This window comes from Rattus rattus, chromosome 2 (genome assembly GCF_011064425.1).
Source record: "Rattus rattus isolate New Zealand chromosome 2, Rrattus_CSIRO_v1, whole genome shotgun sequence".
Taxonomy (NCBI): domain Eukaryota; kingdom Metazoa; phylum Chordata; class Mammalia; order Rodentia; family Muridae; genus Rattus; species Rattus rattus.
In genome coordinates this window covers 192451086-192471710 of record NC_046155.1, presented here as the reverse complement: position 1 = coordinate 192471710, position 20625 = coordinate 192451086, and the positions used below count along the sequence as shown (strand labels likewise).

The 20625-nt window shown below is 47.9% G+C and overlaps 1 protein-coding gene and 1 pseudogene across 1 annotated transcript in view; one reads left to right on the top strand and one right to left on the bottom strand.

Annotated features, from left to right (window-relative positions):
- Sytl3 (synaptotagmin like 3) overlaps positions 1 to 20625 on the top strand; it is a 69147-nt gene that overhangs the window by 19972 nt on the left and 28550 nt on the right. The window contains exon 4 of the mRNA XM_032894738.1: positions 9657 to 9721. Coding sequence (XP_032750629.1) covers positions 9657 to 9721 — 65 coding nt within the window. The remainder of the gene's footprint in view (positions 1 to 9656; positions 9722 to 20625) is intronic.
- LOC116892847 lies at positions 18359 to 18838 on the bottom strand (annotated as a pseudogene).

Sequence of the window (20625 nt, the reverse complement as noted above, 5' to 3'; positions counted from 1 at the left end):
CTGTGAGTCCCTGCATCTGTTTCCATCAGCTGCTGGATGAAGCCTCCCAGGAGACAATTATGCTACGTTCCTGTCTGCAAGCACAGCAGAGTATCATTAACAGTGTCAGGGGTCAGCTCTCTCCCACGGGGGTCTCAGGCTGGGCCAGTCATTGGTTGGCTGTAGGTTTGTTTTTTTTTTTAAAGATGTATTTATTTAATTCTATATAAGTACACTGTAGCTGTCTTCAGACACACCCAAAGAAGACATCTGATCCCATTATAGATGGTTGTGAGCCACCAGGTGGTTGCTGGGATTTGAACTCAGGACCTCTGGAAGAGTGGTCGGTGCTCTTAACCTCTGAGCCATCTCTCCAGCCCATCTTGTAGGGCTTTGTGTTTCAACAAATTTTGGGTTTTGTGGATGGGTTGATGACCCTACCTTCCCTCTACTGGAAGTCCTGCCTGGCTACAGGAGGTGGCCACTTTAGTCTCCATATCCCTAGCTGCTAGGATTCTCAGCTAGGGTCACCCCATAGACTCCTGGGAGCCTGCCCTGTCCGAGGTCTCTAGCTACTCTCTCTTTAAAGGATGGTAAACAGCTTATACTACTGGCCTGCGAACTGTGCTGGCTTTGGGCTGCAGAGGCCCCAGAAGATATTTGACAGATGACTTCCTCCTGCAGGGTGAGTTTTCTCTTGCAGATCTGCTGACTGATAAGAGACCCAGAGCTCAGAGCTGGGAGAGACAAGGGAGCCGGACTCCGAGCTGCCAGTGGCTCCCAGACCACAGTGGTGGGAGACTACATTTAAGTCTTGCTTAAAGCTCCAACCCACCTTTTTTTTTTTTTTTTCTGTTTTCTTTTCTTTTATTGGATATTTTCTTTATTTACATTTCAAATGTTATCCCCTTTCCTGGTTTCCCCTATGGAAACCCCCATCCCATCCCCCCAACCCCCTGCTTCCATGAGAGTGTTCCCCCACCCACCCACTCTGTCTCACCCACTCACTCCCTCCTACCTCCCTGCCCTGGCATTCATCTTTTGGGTAGATGCCCAGGAGTGGTATAGCTGGATCCTCAGGTAGTACTATGCCCAATTTTCTGAGGAACCTCCAGACTGATTTCCAGAATGGTTGTACCAGTCTGCAATCCCACCAACAATGGAGGAGTGTTCCTCTTTCTCCACATCCTCACTAGCATCTGCTGTCACTGGGGCATCGGAGCCTTGACAGGACCAAGGCTCCTCCCATTGATGTCCAACAAAGCTATCCTCTGCTACATATGCGGCTGGAGCCATGGGTCCCTCCATGTGTACTCTTTGGTTGGTGATTTAGTCCCCCGGAACTCTGGGGGGTCTGGTTGGTTGATATTGTTGTTCTTCCTATGGTATTGCAAACCCCTTCAGCTCCTTCAGTTCTTTCTCTAACTCCTCCATTGGGGATGCCATTCTCAGTTCAATGGTTGGCTGCTAGCATCTGCCTCTGTATTTGTCGGGCACTGACAGAGCCTCTCAGGAGACCGCTATATCAGGCTCTTGTCAGCATGCACCTCTTGGCATCCCCAGTAGTGACTGGGTTTGGTGACTGCATGTGGGATGGATCCCCATATGTGACAGTCTCTGGGTGGCCTTTCCTTCAGTCTCTGCTCCACACTTTGTCTCTGTATTTCCTCCTGTGAGTATTTTTGTTCCCCCTTCTAAGAAGTACTGAAGCATCCACACTTTGGTCTTTCTTCTTCTTGAGCTTCATGTGGTCTGTAAATTGTATACTGGGTATTCCGAGCTTTTGGGCTAATTCTCACTTATCAGTGAGTGCATACCATGTGTGTTTTTTTTGTGATAGGGTTTCCTCACTCAGAATGATATTTTCTAGTTCTATCCACTTGCTAATATTTTTGATTTTTGAGTAATACTGCATTGTGTAGATGTACCACACTTTCTGTATTCATTCCTCTGTTGAAGGCCATCTGGGTTCTTTCCAGCTTCTGGCTATTATAAATAAGGCTGCTATGAACATAGTGGAGCACGTGTCTTTGTTATATGTTGGGGCATCTTTTGGGTAGATGCCCAAGAGTGGTATAGCTGGATCCTCAGGTAGTACTATGCCCAATTTTCTGAGGAACCTCCAGACTGATTTCCAGAATGGTTGTACCAGTCTGCAATCCCACCAACAGTGGAGGAGTGGTCCTCTTTCTCCACATCCTCACTAGCATCTGCTGTCACCTGAGTTTTTGATCTTAGCCATTCTGACTGGTGTGAGGTGGAATCTCAGGGTTGTTTTGATTTGCATTTCCCTGATGACTAAATAGGGTTATTTGGTTCTCTGGAGTCTAACTTCCTAAGTTCTTTGTATATATTGGATATTAGCCCCCTATCGGATGTAGGCTTGGTAAAGGCCTTTTCCCAATCTGTTGGTCGCTGTTTTGTCCTAAGGGTGGTTATTGCTGCCCACCCTTTGGAGTGGATGCTGAAGCAGAGGGCAGTGTGCCTGAGGCTGTGAAGCAGGGTGGAGCCCAGAGCCCAGGCTCCCCTTTATTGATCCTAGCCTGCCTGCTGGGATTAGCCAGCCCTGGGAAAGCATTGTCTTAAAAGGCACATAGGGAGCCTCTGTCCTAGGTCCTGGGGTTGCTGTTAAAGTGAATACTCTGATCTACAGAAGCCACAAGGGTCTGTGTCTGACATCTGGTGGTCTGAGGTGGAAGACAGTGTGATAGAGCAAGAGGAATGTCTGCAAGTGTGGGCTTGCAAATTTGCTTCCCCCCCGAAGTTGAGGGATGGGGATCACAAGTTCAAGGCAAACTTCCTAATGCTGTGACCTTTTAATAAGGTTCCTCATGTTATGGTGTCCCCCAACCATAAAATTATTTTGGTTACTACTTCCTAACTGTAATTTTCTACTGTTATGGGTCATAATGTAAATATCTGTGTTTTCTGATGGTCTTAGGCAAACCCTCAAGGGGTCCTGACTCACAGCTTAAGAACCACTGTTACAGAACCAAGGACTCCCAGCTCAGGGATGGCCCCACCTACAATGTGCTGGCCCTGCCACATCAATCAGTAATTTAAAAAATGTTTTACAGGTTTGCCCACAGTCCAATCTTAGGGAGGCGCTTTCTCAATTAGGCTCCTTCCTCTCAGATGACTTCCGCTTGTGACAAGTTCACATAGAACTAGCCAGCACACAGAGTTTGAGACAGAAAGTTCCAGATTACGGCAGTTGGTACTGAGGTTTTGGGGGTCTGCTTTGGATTGCTCGAATGTCCTGGATGCACCATTATGATGGCAGAGGAGAGAAGTCTAAGGGGGTTCAATAGAAAGTGACTCTCGTTTTGGCACCCTCCTAGTCTTGAGTGATTGCTATAAGGAGAAATGATTGCTCTAAGATTCTGGAATGTAGGGGCTGGAGAGATGGCTCAGCGGTTAAGAGCAGTGACTGCTCTTCCAGAGGTCCTGAGTTCAATTCCCAGCAACCACATGGTGGCTCACAACCATCTGTAATGGGATCCAGTGCCCTCTTCTGGTGGGCATGAAGATGGATATAGTGTACTTATATACATAAAATAAATAAGTAAATCTAAAAAAAAAGATTCTGGAATGTATTAGAAGGGACTTGGTTTGGTTCAGAATACTCTTTCTTTTGTGGTGTGCACATGTACATGTATGTGCGTGTGGAGGACAGATGCTGATGTCAGGTGTCTTCCTCCAGTGTGTTCCGCCTTATATGTTCAGGTGGGGGTCTCTCACCTGAAACCAGAACACATCAGTTTGGTTAGTCTAGCTGGCCAGCTTCCTTCGGCGATCCCCTGTCTCCACCTTCTGTATGCGGGGCTTATAGATGGGGATTATAGCGGGGATCACACCCATCCAACTGAATTCCAGTACTTAGGGGGTTTTGTTCGTTTGGGTTTTGGTTTTTTGTGGCCAGGATACTACCCTCTGAGCCCTAGATTAAATCACTTTTTAGATTAGGACTTGGGGAACTGAGGTACATGCTAGGCAAGTACCCCATCACTGGGCTATATTGCCCATGGTTTTACTTGTTGATATGTACATTTTGAGCCAAGGTCTAGTTATGACCCTCGCCTGGCCTTGTACTTACTTAACGGTCCAGACTTGAGCTTGTGATTCTCCTGCATCAGCCTCTCCCATAGTGGGGATTCCAGGCCTGTATCACCAGACCCTGCTAAATTGGGATATGGGTTGGACATCAGTGTATTCTTACCGGATGGCATGTTGTGTTTTCTGCATGGTGTCGGGGGAATTATATTGAAAATCAAGTGACATTTTGACAAAGGTCCTGCAGCAATTATGTTTCCTACTATGTTTAACCTTCCTAGAGTTTAGGGGGAAAAGTCCTGTCAATTCCACACCAACCCTCTGCCGGCAAAGGCACATGACCCATTGTGAAAGTGAGACACCTCATATTCATTGTTTGTCAGTGAAGATAGTCCTTCTGTGAGGAAGGACCAGCCACCTGAAAGACAGGAAAGTGACGGCTGGAGGTGTCCAAGCAGGGTTTCAATTGGTGCTGACATTAGAATTCGGTGTCCTCACAGCCTATTTGTTTAAAACTCCACAGGCTTTTCTAAAGCCCACTGGTAACATTGCTGGCAGAGATCTCGTTTCTGTTCTGCTTAGGGTCAGCAAGCTGGGACTGGAACCCGGGACTTTCCGAGAGCTAGACAAGCACTGAGCTACCTCTCCAGACTCGTGTATTTCCCATGGCGTATACACAAGTCAGGGATAGTGTATAAAGTACTTCACATAGTCAGCCATCACCAGGAAGAGTTCCTAACTGGCATTGTTATGTGTCCAGTCCTCACAGTGTGACACAGGTCACTTCATGTGGAGTATGTATGCTAGGATTAAGAGTAGGGACATTATTTACAGGATCATGATATTTTATTCATGTATAAAAAGAAATTAAAGATTCTTTGAAGACAAAGCACACAGTAAAAATGTAGAAAACTGTTGGGCGGTGGAGTCACATAACTTTAATCGCAGCGCTCAGAGGCAGGGCTAGGTAGATGTCTATGAGGACAGCCTGGTCTACAGAGTGAGTTCCGGGACAGCCAAGACTACACAGAGAAATCGTGTTTCAAACAGCAACAACACCCAAAAACCAAACAAGCAAACAAAAAACCAAAATGATAGAATACTTTTGTGTGTATGACTTGGGAGTGTGCATGTTCATATACGTGTACATGTGTGTAAGCATAGGTTCACATGTACCATGTTCACGTGTAGAGATCCTCACCTTCTACCTTTTTAAGGTTTATTTTTTGTTGTGTGTGTCTGGGGTGGGGTGTGTGCGTGTAAATGCTGGTGCCCTCAGAGGCCAGGGGCATCAGATCCCTTGGGAGCTGGAGTCACAGTTGTAAGCTGCCTGACATGGGTGCCGGAAACTAAGGAGCAGTATGCACCACTGAGCTGTCCTTCCAGCCCTGTCTTCCATTTTCCCACTTTGTCTGAAACAGGACCCCTTTACCGTTTACCACTTCGTATGCCAGGGTAGCTGGCCTCTGAGCTCTTGAGAAGTTGTCTCCTCCCTCAGGAGGGCTGGGATTATAGGCTCATGGTACCACAGCTAACTTTATGTGGGTTCCAGAGATCCGAAGTCAGCACCAACTGTACCCACCAAGCCCAGCCCTAGAATACCTTTTTGGTGCTTAATAAAAAGAATACGTTTGGGGACAGGACCTTGCTAGGTAGTTCAGGCCCAGGGTGGCCTCAAACTCACAAGTCTCTTGCCTCCATCTTTTCGAGTGGTTGGACTAGTAGGCTTGTGTCAGCGGGTGCAGGGAGAGCGTGATTCTACAGTTACCTTCTTGTTGAAGGCCAGGCTCAGTTTGTGGTCAGCGCTTGGTTGTAGTTCCCGTCTTTAAAACCCTTTTGAGAATTAGTGAGCTTTTTATTTAATTATGTCTTTCGTTTGTTCTCTAGATTGTCATCTTTAGTTCAGCTGAAGCCTGTCACCACCATACAAAGAGGCAGTTTGCCCAGGCTAGATCAAGAGCTACCCTAGTGAGCACTCCAGGTCACAGAGGGACAGAGTTGAGAGTCTGGGCAGGCGGGGGTGGGTATTTCTGTAGACTGTGCTTTCATATGGACTTCCTAATAACTTATCCACAAGACAGACCAGGGGGTGTTCCCAAACCAGCAGTTGTCACAAGCCTAGTCCTGGCCTCAGATGACTCAGCTCCTGCCCTGGTCCATTGACTCAGCGGTTTCATTGTCACGAATGAGCCTCTTCTTTGCAGAGAAGGGCTGCCCTGGGGTTTCTGTCTGGTCCTAAAGCTGACCCTGGGCTAAAATCCCTCCTCCGCTATGGTGTTTGGCTGATGGTGGGGTTAGACTCTGGAATTTCTTTTTAATTCAAATGCATATTTGATGATCTTTAGAAACCAACAAAGTGCCCCTCTCATAAGAGAGCTGTGCGGTCTGCCCATTCCCCATAATCGTCCACTCGCCTCGGAAGACTGTGTTCCTTCCAGGGGCTTTCCCACTAGTAGGAACCTGACTGAGTTTTTAATTCTGGGCCTTGCCCAGGGTTAAATCAAGAAGTTTAGTAAACGTCTTGTCATTTGGATGTAATGTTACAGAGGCCTCTGACGCTGTTTTGCCATTATTCTTCATGCCCTAAAAATACCTTTTCCAGTTCTTACAGTTAAGTGTGTCTGGGGAAGGGGTCTTTCCAGCTGATCTTTATGGACCAAGGAGGGTCCCTCTGAACTTTTGATGTTTTAGCTTCTTGGGTTTGCCTATTTCTGAACCAGCACCATTTTCTTCCTTTCAATTTGATTATTCCAATTTCTCTTTTGTGCTATCCCCCACTCCCCTTTTCCTTTTTCTCCCTCTCCTCCCTTCCTCCTTCCCTCTCTTTCTTTCTCTTTTTCCTCTCCCTTCCCCCCCCCTTTGTACTGGGGTTAAACTTAAGAGTCTTGCTAATGCTAGGCAAATGCTCTACTACTAGGCTGCAAACCCAGGCAGAGAGAGAGAGAGAGAGAGAGAGAGAGAGAGAGAGAGAGAGAGAGAGAGAGAGAGAGAGAAAACCCTTTAGAAAGCAGCATGGCCTCGGTCTCTATTTGTGTTATCTTTCGCTTCCGAATTCCATGTCTTCGTCTCCTTTGTGCTCTGGGAGAGCAGCTGAATTGAATCAACCTCAGTTGTCTGAATTTAGCGGACTCAGTTCTGCCTTTTATTTTATTTATAGGGATCCCTGTGCTTGGGCCTGGTCAGTGTCCTAAAGCCCCTGCACTCTGTCCCGTGCCCCTCACTCCAACCCGGCCTGGATTACCCACTGTGGTAGGGCTCTCTGGCACAGTGGCAGCAGACAAGTTTTTTGTGAGCCGCTTCCTGCTAATACTTCCTAGTTGCCGCGGGGAAGTTGCCTAGTTGCTTAGCGTGGCAGTTCCGGGGTCTTCTGGGCCCTGTGGATGTTGTCTGTGGCATTTGCCAGCTGCTCTTTGCTGTCTCCTCAAACCTCAGGGTTGTCTAACTTCCGCCCTAGGAGATCTGAAACCCTCTTCTGGCCCTCAGGGGCACCAGGCATGCGCATGGTGCAGATCCCTCCTTGGGATATTAAGTTCGGGTGTGCTTGCCTGGTGCCCTTAGCGCTGTTAGTGTGAACGCCTTCTGAGGGCGTACCGCTACACATGGCATCCGATTTGGAGCTCACCTCATCCCTGGATTGTAGGGACTCATTTATTCTTACTGTGCTGGGTGGGACCTGTGAGTGTGTCTCTGGGCGAGAGGAGCAGAGGCCCTGAGGTTAGGGAGGGGACAGTTGTGAGTGTTTTGCAAGAGGGGTTGATAGCAGCGAGATAAAATCATTGCTCCATCTTCATCACGAGTCTCCAATTTCTCATAGTTGCCTAGGATTTAATCACTAACATCCATCTGTTTTCCTGTGCCAACGTCCAGAGCAGCTCAGCTGGGCTTGTGGACAGACAAAATAAACCCACACTAGTTTGATTCGTCACCCAAGGTTGTTCGAAGAAAGGTTTTCGGCTGGTGAATACACAGACTGCTCTTAGGAGCTTGAGGCTGGACCCGCCCACACCGGCCGCCTGCTAGCGCCTGTCAAGCCCCCCCCCCCCGGGTCTCTTTGGGAGTGTTCTTGAGGCTGCTTTGCCACAAGAGCATTGGCCAGAGAGCAGACCTGCAGGGACATGCTGCTTGAGGCATTCAAAGAATTCTGAAGACATAGACCGATGCATCCTCCATCTCTTGTCAGTTGAATGATGAAAATATCTTTCGCATCCCTGGAGCTGCATCATGGGCACCTTCTCAGCACATAAAGCATACATACAACTGCTTCCCCACCTGCAGAGGCAAAAAAGTGACCCCGAAGTGCCTATTTAATTCGCTACTTGCTCATAGCAGTGAGGTCAAAATAGCTTCAATGCAGGCTCCTCTGGCCTCCCCCTTAGGAAATATCTGTGTGCTGGAATTTGCAAAGCACGTTCAACAGTTATTTCTCGCTTGCTAATTCGGCATTAGCAGGGCTGAAGACCGGAAAGATGGATGCTGGTGCTTCTAGAGGCAGATGGAACGCCAGGTGCTTGATGCTTATAATTCCAGCCCCCATCAGACAGGGCATGACCTTCCAGGAGTGTTCAACCTGTGGTGCTCAGGTGGCAAGAGCTCGTATGTACATTTATGTGACATCTAGACACAACACTGCGTCTACAAAGACCCCATGCTGGTTAGTTTTTGTCATCTGGACACAAACTAAATCACCTTGGAAGAGGGAACATTAACTGAAGAATTGTATCCATTGGCTTTACCTGGGGGCAGGTCTGCAAGGCATTTTCTTGATTGATGATAGAAGTGGAAAGGCCAAGCCCACAGGGGGCAGTGCCATCCTCTAGGCAGGTGGTCTTGCATAGGTAGGCTGAGCAAGCCATCTGGAGTAAGCCAGTTGGTAGTGTTCTTCTGTGGTCTCTGCTTCAGTTCTTGCCTTGACTTCTTGCCCTGGCATCCCTTGATGGTGAACCGTAACCTGTAAGCCTTCCTCCCGGTTGCTTTTGGTCAGTGTTCATCACAGCAACTGAAAGCAAACTAGGACAGCGTGCTTGAGCCTTCTGAAAATTATAAAAGAAAATCATCCCTCCCAAATCTCAAAATGTTTAGAATTTTGTGTTGGGTCACATTCAAAGCTGGCCTTGGGTTGGATACTTCTGACTGTATGGCCCAAGACAATTCTTCCTCAAGCCAAAGGTTGGGTCTCCACAGACTGCAGGCAGGCCAGGGGCAGCCCAGGTAGCTAACAATTATCTTTAACTCAAGTTTCAAGGGATCTGGCACTCTAGTGTCTGAAGATACCAGGTATGCAGAAGGTACACGACATACACGCAGGCAAAGCACACTTACAAAAATAATACTATTGTTTAAAAAAATAATTTTCAGGGGTGGGGATTTAGCTCAGTGGTAGAGCGCTTGCCTAGCAAGCGCAAGGCCCTGGGTTCGGTCCCCAGCTCCGAAAAAAAGAAAAGAAAAAAGAATAATTTTCAATGTTATAATTGCAGAAGACGGCTCATGCCTGTAATCCCAACACTTGAGAAGCTGAGGCAGGGGTGTTGCTGAGTTTGAGGCTGGGCTGCATAGTGAGTGTTAAGTCGGCCCAAGGCAGAGAGTGAAGGGCTGCTTTCAAACAGAGGATTCTGTTTGCTTTTCAGAAACGTGAAAATCAAAACCGGAGAGTGGTTCTTTGAAGAACGAGCCAGGAAATTTCCAACTGCAGGTAAATGCTGTTAAAACTTTAACTCATGTAAAATGATCATTTCTAGTTTTAAAATATTTGATGTTACATTTTTTAGTTGAAAGGAAAAAAGGTTCCTGGTCCTGGAATTGTCAAGACAAGAAATTACAGAGTTTTAGTGACAACCAGGCTGGCTTTTACTTCTACGTCACGAACTGAGATAGCCTCTGACGTACAAAATCAAATGAAAGAACCTTAAGCAGGTCACCCCCTAAACAGTGATAGAGTGGGGTTCAGGGGTGGGGACAAGCTCAGCGGCTAACACTGCCGTGGGTCTTCAGTTTATTTGGTGAGGGCTAACACCCGTGGTAAAGGGTGTTAATGTAACTTATATGTGTCTGATGTAATTGTCTCTGAGGCTAACTGCCTCAGTCTGTTAACCTAGGCTGTAAGGGCTTCATATGCAACTCAGATCAAGGAGAGTCTGGTTTCCTGGTGTCTATTTGGACTCTCTCTTCTTTCTTAAGGTTGATTTTTAGCATGAGTGACCCCGTTTTGGTTTGATCTGGCCTCTTGGAACCTAGTACTGGAACCCAGACCACAGCAGGACTTCAGCCCAGACACGTGGTCCACCCTTGTCTGTGAGCTTTCCTGCTCCTGAACTGATTGGTTACCTTTGCCTGAGGCTCCTCCCCCTCTGTCCCACTTCAGTCTCTTGGACAGCCGTTCTCTTAAGTTTCTACTTTGCTAGACTTTCCTCTTTTGAGCGCTGTTTGCGGCTGAGCACAGAGCGTCTGGTTTGTACACAGTTTTCCGTGACTGTTGCAAGACACCTTTGTGTACTTGCGCGGCTCACTACAGCAGCAACTGTGTGTTTATAGTCATTTAGAAATCTTGTACACGCTGTGTTCACGTGAATGAGACCTGAGTAGGGGATGTGTGTGTGGGGGGCAGGATGACATTTTATTCGTTTCTTTTCTCTTGCTAACTCACACCAAAGACAATTTAAGATGAAGGGGTTTGGCCAGGCGGTGATGGCCCATGCCTTTAATCCCTTTAATCCGGGCACTCAGGAGGCAGAGGCTCTGCAGGCCCGCTGGGGCTATACAGGGAAATCCTGTCTTGGGCGTTGGGGAGGGGGGGGAGTTTATTTTGGCTTACGTTTCCAGGTGGCAGGTGTGGCGTGGCACGGGGGCAGAAGCAGTAAGCTGGCTAATCATGTTGTATCCATACACAGGAAGAGGAGAGGGCAAACAGGAAGCGGGGACAGTCTATAAGCCTCAAAGCCCATATCCTTCCTCCAGCAAGGCTCTGCCTCCTTAAGGTTCCAAAGCCTGCCCCTTCCCTCCCCAACACATCACCCACTGAGGCCAAGCAGTCAAACATAAGAGCCTACAAGGGGCGTTTCTCCTTCAAACCACCACAGCCATCTCTGAAGTGTATCTTCGACTTTATACATCAAATACAGCGACGACGATTTGTTTACCCTTCTCCCCAGTGCCAGCCACTATTCCGGTTCATTGGATCTTCTTGTCGCTGGTCACTTGGTTGCACAGGGATCTTGGCAGTTCTATGTAGTTCCCTTGGGCGGATTCCTTAGGGGCAGGATGGTTGGTTGGAGGCAGGGACACTTGAAGGGGTTATGAGGTTTTACTGGAACACCTTCCAGAAAGGTCAGTTCATTTAGTGTGCTTAGCAGGGCGGGCCAGCTTTCTCCCCACACTCTGGCCCTCTCTGAGGTGCGCTACCAAATTCTGTTTGCCCTTTTGTTCTGACAGTAAGTACTATGTGTTCATTTAAAAATTGGGGAGTGAGGCTGCCTGGGGACCAGGCATGGTAGAACCTGGGGACCTGGTGTTTGTGGGACCTGGGTTCTGTCTCCCCATCCAAAAAAAGAAAAAAGAGGGGTAAGGGGGGGAGGGAAGGGGAAAGAGGAAGAAAAGGCAGAGGAGTAGTGGGGAAAACATAGCAAATTCACACAGAGAACAGTTGCCAATATTCTTACTTCTGTATTCTCTCTCTCTCTCTCTCTCTCTCTCTCTCTCTCTCTCTCTCTGTCTCTTTGCATACATATGTGTGCACACGGGCACATGCTCTCCTGTGTACATTGAACATTCACATTTTAAGAACCCAAGACCAGTGACATGGCTTTTGGGCAAAGGATGCTCACTGCCAAGACTGACAACCCAGACAACCTGAGTTCAATCCCAGGAACCCACATGGTAGGGAGACCTGACACCCACTAGTTGTCCTGTGACACCCGCCGCCACTAAATTAAAATGCACTGGAAATCTCAATGTATTAAGTTATTTTAATACATCACATTCATGTATTAAAATTTTATTTTGTTGAATCATAAGAGACAGGTTTAAAATGGTTGGAGACAATTCACAGGATAATTTCTGTAATCAGGAGCAGCTTGTCTTTAATTTTCTCCCGATATTTCTTTGTGTAGTACCTGGTAAAGAGTGTTTCCTGGTACTTAAACATCACGGACCACATGATTGCCGATGAACGTGTCTCATCCACCCTCAGAATGTCCCATCATTTTAGCCAAGTTGCCATCATGGGTGGTGGACAGGCACAGGGCTATTTGATGGATAAAGGCAGGTGTTGTAGCCATGAGTGCCCACCTCGGGCTAAGGTTGGGTGCTCTTTCTTTTTAGCACTGGAAACCCAGAGCCGACTTTAATGTTTAGCTGCAATTCTAGGGATCAGTGTGCCCTCAACGCTGGTTTCTCAATTATGTGCTTTACCTCTTTCTCCCTTAATGATTATCAGATACCTACCATTTAAGATAAATGCTACCAAGATTTCCACGGAAGTAGACTAGATGCACGTAATAATAACGAGTAATAGAGATAGACTGTGGTGACATTTTCCGTGCCAGTCCCCCAACCTTCAAAAAGAAGACTTGGTGGGGAAGAACATTCGCTGCTCAGTTATGAGGTTCTGGGTCCAAATCTGCAGACCTGATAAAGCTAGTTAGTGTGACTGTGTGCGTCAGTGACCGCAGACTGTGGTGGGGGTTGCTGGGACTTCCTGGCCACCAGTGTCTTCCAGGTTCGTGAGAGAGAGAGAGAGAGAGAGAGAGAGAGAGAGAGAGAGAGAGAGAGCCTGTCTCAAGAGAACAAGGTTGGGAGAGGCAGAGTCGACACCATGAGTGTACATAGGTGTGCCCCCCAACACTTGGGTATACATATGTCTATACGCATGGTAAATAAAGACCTAAGAATTAGCAAAGATGAGCTCCATCTCCTCACTCGGCACAAAGAACATCTGGTTACTTTGACTCACTATTTTTTTTCTGGTGATACATGTAGTGATTTGAATGTGCTCAGCCCTGGGAATAGCATTAATAGGAGGTGTGGCCTTGTTGGGGTAGGTGTGTCATTGTAGGTGTGGGCTTAAGACCCTCACCGTAGCTGCCTGGAAGTCAGTCTTCCAACGGCCTTCAGATGCAGATGTAGAACTCTGAGCTCCTCCTGCACCATGCCTGCCTAGATGCTGCCATGCTCCCACCTTGATGATAATGGACTGAACCTCTGAACCTGTAAGGCAGCCCCAATTAAATGTTGTCCTTTGTGAGACTTGCCTTGGTCATTGTGTGTTCACAGCAGTAAAACCCTAACTAAGACAATATACTACAACTTTTAAATAGTTTTGTGTTTTTTTTATGAAACAAATAATTTATTTCACGTGTGTGCCTGAGTATATGTACTTGCACCCTGTATATGTGGTGTCTATGGAGGTCAGGAATAGAGTATTGGGTCCCCTGGAACTGGAGATAGCTGATGTGGGTGCTGGGGTTTGAACTCAGGGCCTCTGCAAGAGCAGCAAGTACTCTTATCTGCCAACCCATCTCCCCAGCCCTGGTTCTGCAGGGTGTTGAGTTTTATCTGTGCCGTTGGCATTTGTGTCCAGAGCCTTACAACTCTAAAGTGTCTTTGGGAAGCTTCCCTGGATGTCCTGGCAGTGTTCGCAGTAGGTCTGCTGTCTGCAGGAGTCCGTGGTGTGTGCAGTTTTCAATGTGGTTTCTGGGACCCTGGCTTCACCATCAGCTGAAAGTGTTTCAAGTTTGTAGCTCCTGGCTTTACACACTGAAGTTCCAATTCAGTGAAACACTAGGGTATGTTAGATGGGGTCAGTGGGTCTTGGACAGGGTTGTGTTGATCCCCAGGGCACTTTTTTTTTTTTTTTTTTTTGGAACTGGGGACCGAACCCAGGGCCTTGCGCTTGCTAGGCAAGTGCTCTACCACTCAGCTAAATCCCCAACCCCCCCCCTGGGCACTCTTTACGAACACTGTGTGTTCAAGCGCCACTAGTAGAGTGGCGATGCTATGATGGCCATTTTCTTAGGTCAGTAATGATGCAAATCTGAAACTGGAAATCCACCTTTACTCTTGGCGCCACCTTTTGGCTGATTGTTGTAAGTGCACATTTTACTTCGGTGCCAAGGTGCTTTTGTTCTACAAACTGGACAATTTTATACCTTAATAGTCATCAGGCTGTAGAGTGTCTGCTTAATGTGCACAAAGCCCTGGGCTCTATCCACTGTACCATATAAAATGAGCAAATTGTACATGCTTGTATTCTCAGCTCTTAGGTGCAGGGCAGGAGGATCAGAAGTTCAAAGCATTTTCAGATACAGAGTGAGTTTGAAGCCGGCCTAGACTACCTGGCCCATTGACTTTTAAAAAAGTGTGTGTGTGTGTGTGTGTGTGTGTGTGTGTGTGTGCATTATGTATATATGTACACACATGTATACATATATGTACATGTATGCATAATGTATGCACACATGCATACATGTGCACATATGTATGAATATATACATATGTGTTGGTATACAAATACATGTATGTCTATGTGTGTGTATATGCATGTATGTGTACACCTATGCTTATATACACATTTATATATATGTATTAGATGAAAGTCAGGCATTAAGTATATCTGTGGTCCCAGCACCCAAGAGGCTGAGACTGACTATACAGTGAGATCCCATCTCAAAGACAAAATAATCAGAAAGCAACATTGGTGTCTTTATACTCCTTCTCGGATTAAAAGAGGGTAAATGTTACATGTAAACCGTCCACTCAGCCGTGCTCTATGGTTAATAACTGGAAATGACTTAGGAAGGTTGTCCCTCCACACTGTCAGACAGTCCGTCCGCTGACTATCTCTGTGGATGTCACTGTGCCACCAACCAGGATGAGTTTTGCTTCTGGTCACTATGGAGGGGCAGAAATGTTTCTCCCCTTCTAGTAGCAAGCAGGGTTTAATCTTTCAAACTTTCAACTTCTGAGGGTCTTATTCTACACAGGCAACTTAGTTCCTATCTGGTCACAGGGATTTGAAGACAGAAGCAGACGCTGTGGATTTGAAGCACTTGGGCTTCTTAATTGTACTAGTTGGTTTTGTATGTCAACCTGACATAGCTGGAGTTATCACAGACAGGGGGCCTCCCTTGAGGAAATGCCTCCATGAGATCCAGCTGTAAGGCATTTCCTCAACTAGTGATCAAGGGTGGGAGGACCCAGCCCATTGTGGGTGGTGATATCCCTGGGCTGGTAGTCCTGGGTTCTATAAGAGAGCAAGCTGAGCAAGCCAGGGGAAGCAAGCCAGTAAGAAACATCCTCCATGGCCTCTACATCAGCTCCTGCTTCCTGACCTGCTTGAGTTCCAGTCCTGACTTCCTTTGGTGATGAACAGCAACATGAAAGTGTAAGCTGAATAAACCCTTTCCTCCCCAACTTGCTTCTTGGTCATGATGTTTGTGCAGGAATAGAAACCCTAAGACATTAATGGAAGTGTGGGGGCTGGGGCTGTAGCTTGCCTAGCACTCTGGTCTTGGGTTCTATAAGAAACTTCCCAGAGAAGACAGGCTGGTGAGATGGTTCAGCCACAAAGCCTGATGATCTGTGCTTGGTCTCCAGTCTCTGCAGAGAGAATTGAGTCCCAAAATGTGTTGCATGAGCACACACACACACACACACACACACACACACACACACACACACACATGCACATACACAAAATGCAAAAAAATTAAATGTGATACGATCTTTAAAGAGATAGGTCCCATTGAGTATGTGTGAAATTGCATTCAAAACTGTGCCTGTGCCCCTCTGCACCGCTCACTTAGTGACCACCTACCTCAGTCATCAGAGTAGGCAAGGGTGGTTTTGAACCTGTGACTGATCGTTTGTGTGAGTTCACTTTCCTCCTAGTATCTTTAATGAAATAACATTTATTTCCGAGAAATGCTCTATTTCTTATTTTTAAAACGTTTATTTATTATGTATAGTGGTCTGCCTGCAAATGTGCCTGCATGCCAGAAGAGGGCACCAGATCCCATTACCAATGGTTGTGAGCCACCATGTGGTTGCTGGGATTTGAACTCAGGACCTCTGGAAGAGCAGTCAATGCTCTCAACCTCTGAGCCATCTCTCCAACCCTCTATTTCTTTCTTTCTTTTTTTTTTAAAGACACGATCCTGTTTTTGATTATTCTTTTTCTTTCTAAAAGGAAAGACTGCAGACTCAGCCCCTCAGAGTGGAACTGTGAGCTCTGGAAGGTGATCCCAGCAGGCATGCTGGGAGCCTATCAGGCTCCTGAACTGTAGGAACTTTAGACTGTTCCAGTAAAGCTGGGGACAGCAGAAATGATCAAGTCAGATTTCATGATCAGTAGATAAAGACCCCAGTCTTTAAACTTTCTGCTTTTAACCAGTGTTTGTGGGTAGTAATCTTCCCAAAGCAGACTCTCGCCCCTCCCCCTTGGCAACTTTACAGATGTATATAATGCATCCTGATTACTCTCTCCCCTGTTCCTTTCCTACTGCTTCCCCAACTCTGTAAAGTCCTCCCCCATCCTCACCTACCCTTCCCCTCCCCATCCTCACCCACCCTTCCTCACCCCCATCCTCACCCACCCTTCCCCTCCCCATCCTCACCCACCCTTCCTCACCCCCATTCTCACCCCTTCTCCTCCCCTCCCTACCTTTCCTTTCTCCCATCCTCAACCACCTTTCCCTATCCTACCCCCCCCTCTCCTCCCCCCCCCCCCCCCCCCCTTTCCCCCCCCCTCCTTCACCCCCCCTCCCTCCCCCCATCCTCACCCTTCCCTCCTCCATCCTCACCTACCCCTTCCCTCCCCATCCTTACCCACTTTTCCCCTCCCCATCCCTCACCCTTCCCTCCTCCATCCTCACCCACCCTTCCCCTCCCCCATCCTTACCCACTTCCCCCTCCCCATCCCTCACCCTTCCCCTCCTCCATCCTCACCTACCCTTCCCCTCCCCCATCCTCACCCTTCCCCTCCTCCATCCTCACCTACCCTTCCCCTCCCCCATCCTCACCCTTCCTTTCCCTTATCCTCCCCCATCCTTCCCCAGATTCATGACTTGTATTTGTTTCTGGCTACCTCCTATGAGTCAAGCTGACCTTGCAAGCCTTCAGGTTACTATTCAGATGGCGTCAGCTCCTATCAACACTCCTTGCATGGAAGCTGCCTTCTGTGTAGCTGAGATGAATAAGATGAGGGTCATGTCCTCAGAGATTGCTCAATCTAATGGGGGATATGAGCAGATACACGACTGCCCATGGGGAAGGCACAGGGACTTAAGCACAAGTCCTCACAGTTCCACTGTGTGAGAGAGACCAGCCTCACAATGACAATCGTTCATTGTCCAGGTTCATTTCTGTTGCTGTGATAACAGCAGCCAAATGCAGCTTAGGGGAAGAAAGAATTCATCTGGCTCACAATTTCAGGTCACCGTCTGTCACTGAAGGGAAGTCAGGCAGAAACTCAGGCAGCTGGTCACATCACATCCATAGTCAAGAGCAAAGAGAACTGAATGCACCCTTGTTTGCTTACTTTTCACACCTAGCTTTCTTCAGCCAGATGTAATCCAGGGCCCCAGTCTAGGGAATGGTGCTGCCCATAATGGGCTGGCTCTTCCTACATCAATCAATAATCAAGACAATCTCTTAGAGACATGCCCGGAGGCCAACCTGGTGATCTAGACAATTCTGTGATTGAAACTCTCTTCCTGTGCCAAGTTTACAGTTAAAACAGCACATAAGAGTCCTCGTGTCTCTGTAAATAAACCTTTAGCAAGACAGGAGCAAGAGATGTAGACAAGGTCCACTTCCAGTGGAGAGACGCTTAGGGAGAATACGAAGTGTGGGTTAGGCACCGTGCGTCTGGGATGCTGACCTGGCCAGGACCGAGCATATGGGACAGTAGTGGCAACAAGTGAACCTGGAGAGGAAAGGTGGGACCAAGTCATAAAGGGTCTAGACTGGCTTCCTAGCACACCACAAAAAAAGGGCTATGGTCTTTGTTACTTTCAGAGCTCCTGGCAAGGGAGAGTTGTTTGATATTCTAGCAGTAGAAACCTAAGAGCAAGGTGTCTATGAAACCGTGCTTCCCCTCCTCTCTGCGGCCCCTGCTTGTCCTTGGCTTTTCCAAGCTTCACCCCAGCCCTGGCTCCATTGCTATGACGCAGCCACCTCCCTTCTGTCTTCCCTGTGTGGAGGTCCAGCTGGGGTTCAAGTTCCTTTAGGAGAGTCTAACCCTACCAGATCAGGACTGTGGCAGCTTCATCACTGATCGGCCTGCAGAAATCCTGCCCCCTCCCGCCTCTAGTCTTTTTTTTTTTTTTTTTACTGCTCCAGTCGATGGAAGGGGACTTTATTTGGTCCCGGGGTCACAGGCCAGGTATGGCCCAGCTCTATTTGACCTTCTTCTTGGGGCGCAGGTTGTTGGTGTGGCCGCACTTCTTCTTGCGGCAGTTGACTGCACGGGGGTGCAGGCGTGCGTAGCACTTGCGGCAGATCATCTTGTCACAGTTGTACTTCTGGGCAAGCTGACGGAAGGGACGGCCTCGATGATGCCACCGCAAGACAGCACCAGGTGCAAGGTGGACTCTTTCTTTGGATGTTGTAGTCGGACAGGGGTGGCCATCCTCCAGCTGTTTGCCAGCAAAGATCAGTCTCTGCTGGTCAGGGGGGATGCCTTCCTTGTCTTGGATCTTGGCCTTGACATTCTCGATGGTGTCACTGGGCTCGACCTCAAGAGTGATGGTCTTACCCGTCAGGGTCTTCACGAAGATCTGCATGTTGGCGTCTGCCGCTCGGCCGCCTCGTTGAAGAGAAACCCGCCTCTAGTCTTTAAGATGAGAACAGAGTGGGCTTTGTGGGAAGTGTCTCCCTAGCCCTCAGAGGAGGCTGTAGGGTCTGGGGGTTCATTCTGGGTGGTGCCCAGGTATTAACTTAGGAAAAGGGGGAGAGTAATAGCACCAAAGTGAGATTATTACTGTCATGTTTCAAAATTGTGTGTGTGTGTGTATGTGTGTGTATGTGAGTGTGTGTGTGTATTTGTGTCTATTCGTGCATGTGTGCACCTGCACATATACTCCAGCTGCCCTGAGGATCAGTCACATGGTCTTGCAAGGAACCCTGGCCAGTCCTGCCTGCAGCTGGTCAGGATTCAGGTCTCTCCAGTTCTGCTACTCTCTGACATCCAGGGAATGCTGTCTGTGCACATTTCTTCAAGGGGCTACAGGAATTAGAAACGTACGAGAGTAACAACAACAACATATTTAGTGGTTTTGAGAAACTAAAAGCAAAGGTCCAGGGAAACAGTAGTGGATGGAGGGCTGAAGAAAAACCATACAGGGGCAGCACACCTCAGATCCCTGTGTGCACCCAGTCACCCCCATTTTAGGATCTCACACCCTGTAGGTTCTGATCTACAAGGGAAGGGACATCTGGGGTTCTGCACATAGCCTCTTATTTCCCCACAATACGACATATGGATCTGAGGCAAATTTATGTTGTAAGCTGAGAGGGCTTTTATTTTTAAATATTTTATTTTATGTATATGAGCGTTTGGCTTACACGTATGAATGTATACCATACGCCTACCTGGTACCCACAGAGGTCAGAAGATGGAATCAGATCCTACGGAACTGAAATCACAGAAGGCCGTGAGCCACCATGTATGTGCTGAGAATTGAACCTGGTCCTCTGCAAGAGCAACAAGTGCTCTTAACCACAGAGTCATCTTTCCTGTCCCTGAGAGCCTAAGTGCTTCCGGTTCTGTCTTGGTCCTCAGCTTGCCACGACCAGCAGGGGGCAGAAGAGAGCCTGCCACACAGCAGCAAGACGAGTGTCAGTGACCACAGTAGACTATGAAATATGGAAACCAGGCTGGGGTTAGTTAGAGGGTTTGAGAAGAAGAGCCTGAGGTGGGACTGACTGGGGAAGTAGCCCAAAGAAACGAGGTGGGGTGACAGTAATTGCAGGGACGGAGATCAAGTGTGGCCCAGGAGAACTAGGCAATGAAGTGGAAAGCGCTGTAGGTGTGGAGGAGCCCAGGCAAGACAAGAACATCACAGGGACACCAAATGGGCTTTTGATTGAGGACCTGGATGACAGAATGACAGCATTAGACTTGGGGGTGGGGACGACAGTGCCTTGGGGATGGTGCCTCAGGGCCAGGTATTACAGGGCTTGGTATTGTATCCAAGGACACAAGGATGAAAGAAGTGAAGGGAAGGTAAACAGACTATGGAGTGGGTGCTCAGAGCGCATTGTCACTGTGTCTTTGTCCCGGGTTCTACTGGGTATACAATGTTGCCATTTTTCTTGTCTCTTTTTCTTCCCCTTTCCTTGCTCTCCCCTGTGACCCGTGACTATGCACATCATCACCATGCAGTGAAGTTGGTTCCAGGTACTGCCTGCTGCTTTCACTAGTTTAACTTCCAGCCTTTGGGACAGGCCTTTTGTTTGCACTGGAGAAGTATTCCTCAGTGGACCAGCATGTAGGGATGCTCCCAGGTTGCTTTGAGGACTCTTTTATGAAGCCCCAAAATATATACAGTCAAGGAGACTCAAAACATACGACATAAAATCAGGGTCAGTGGTACATGCTAA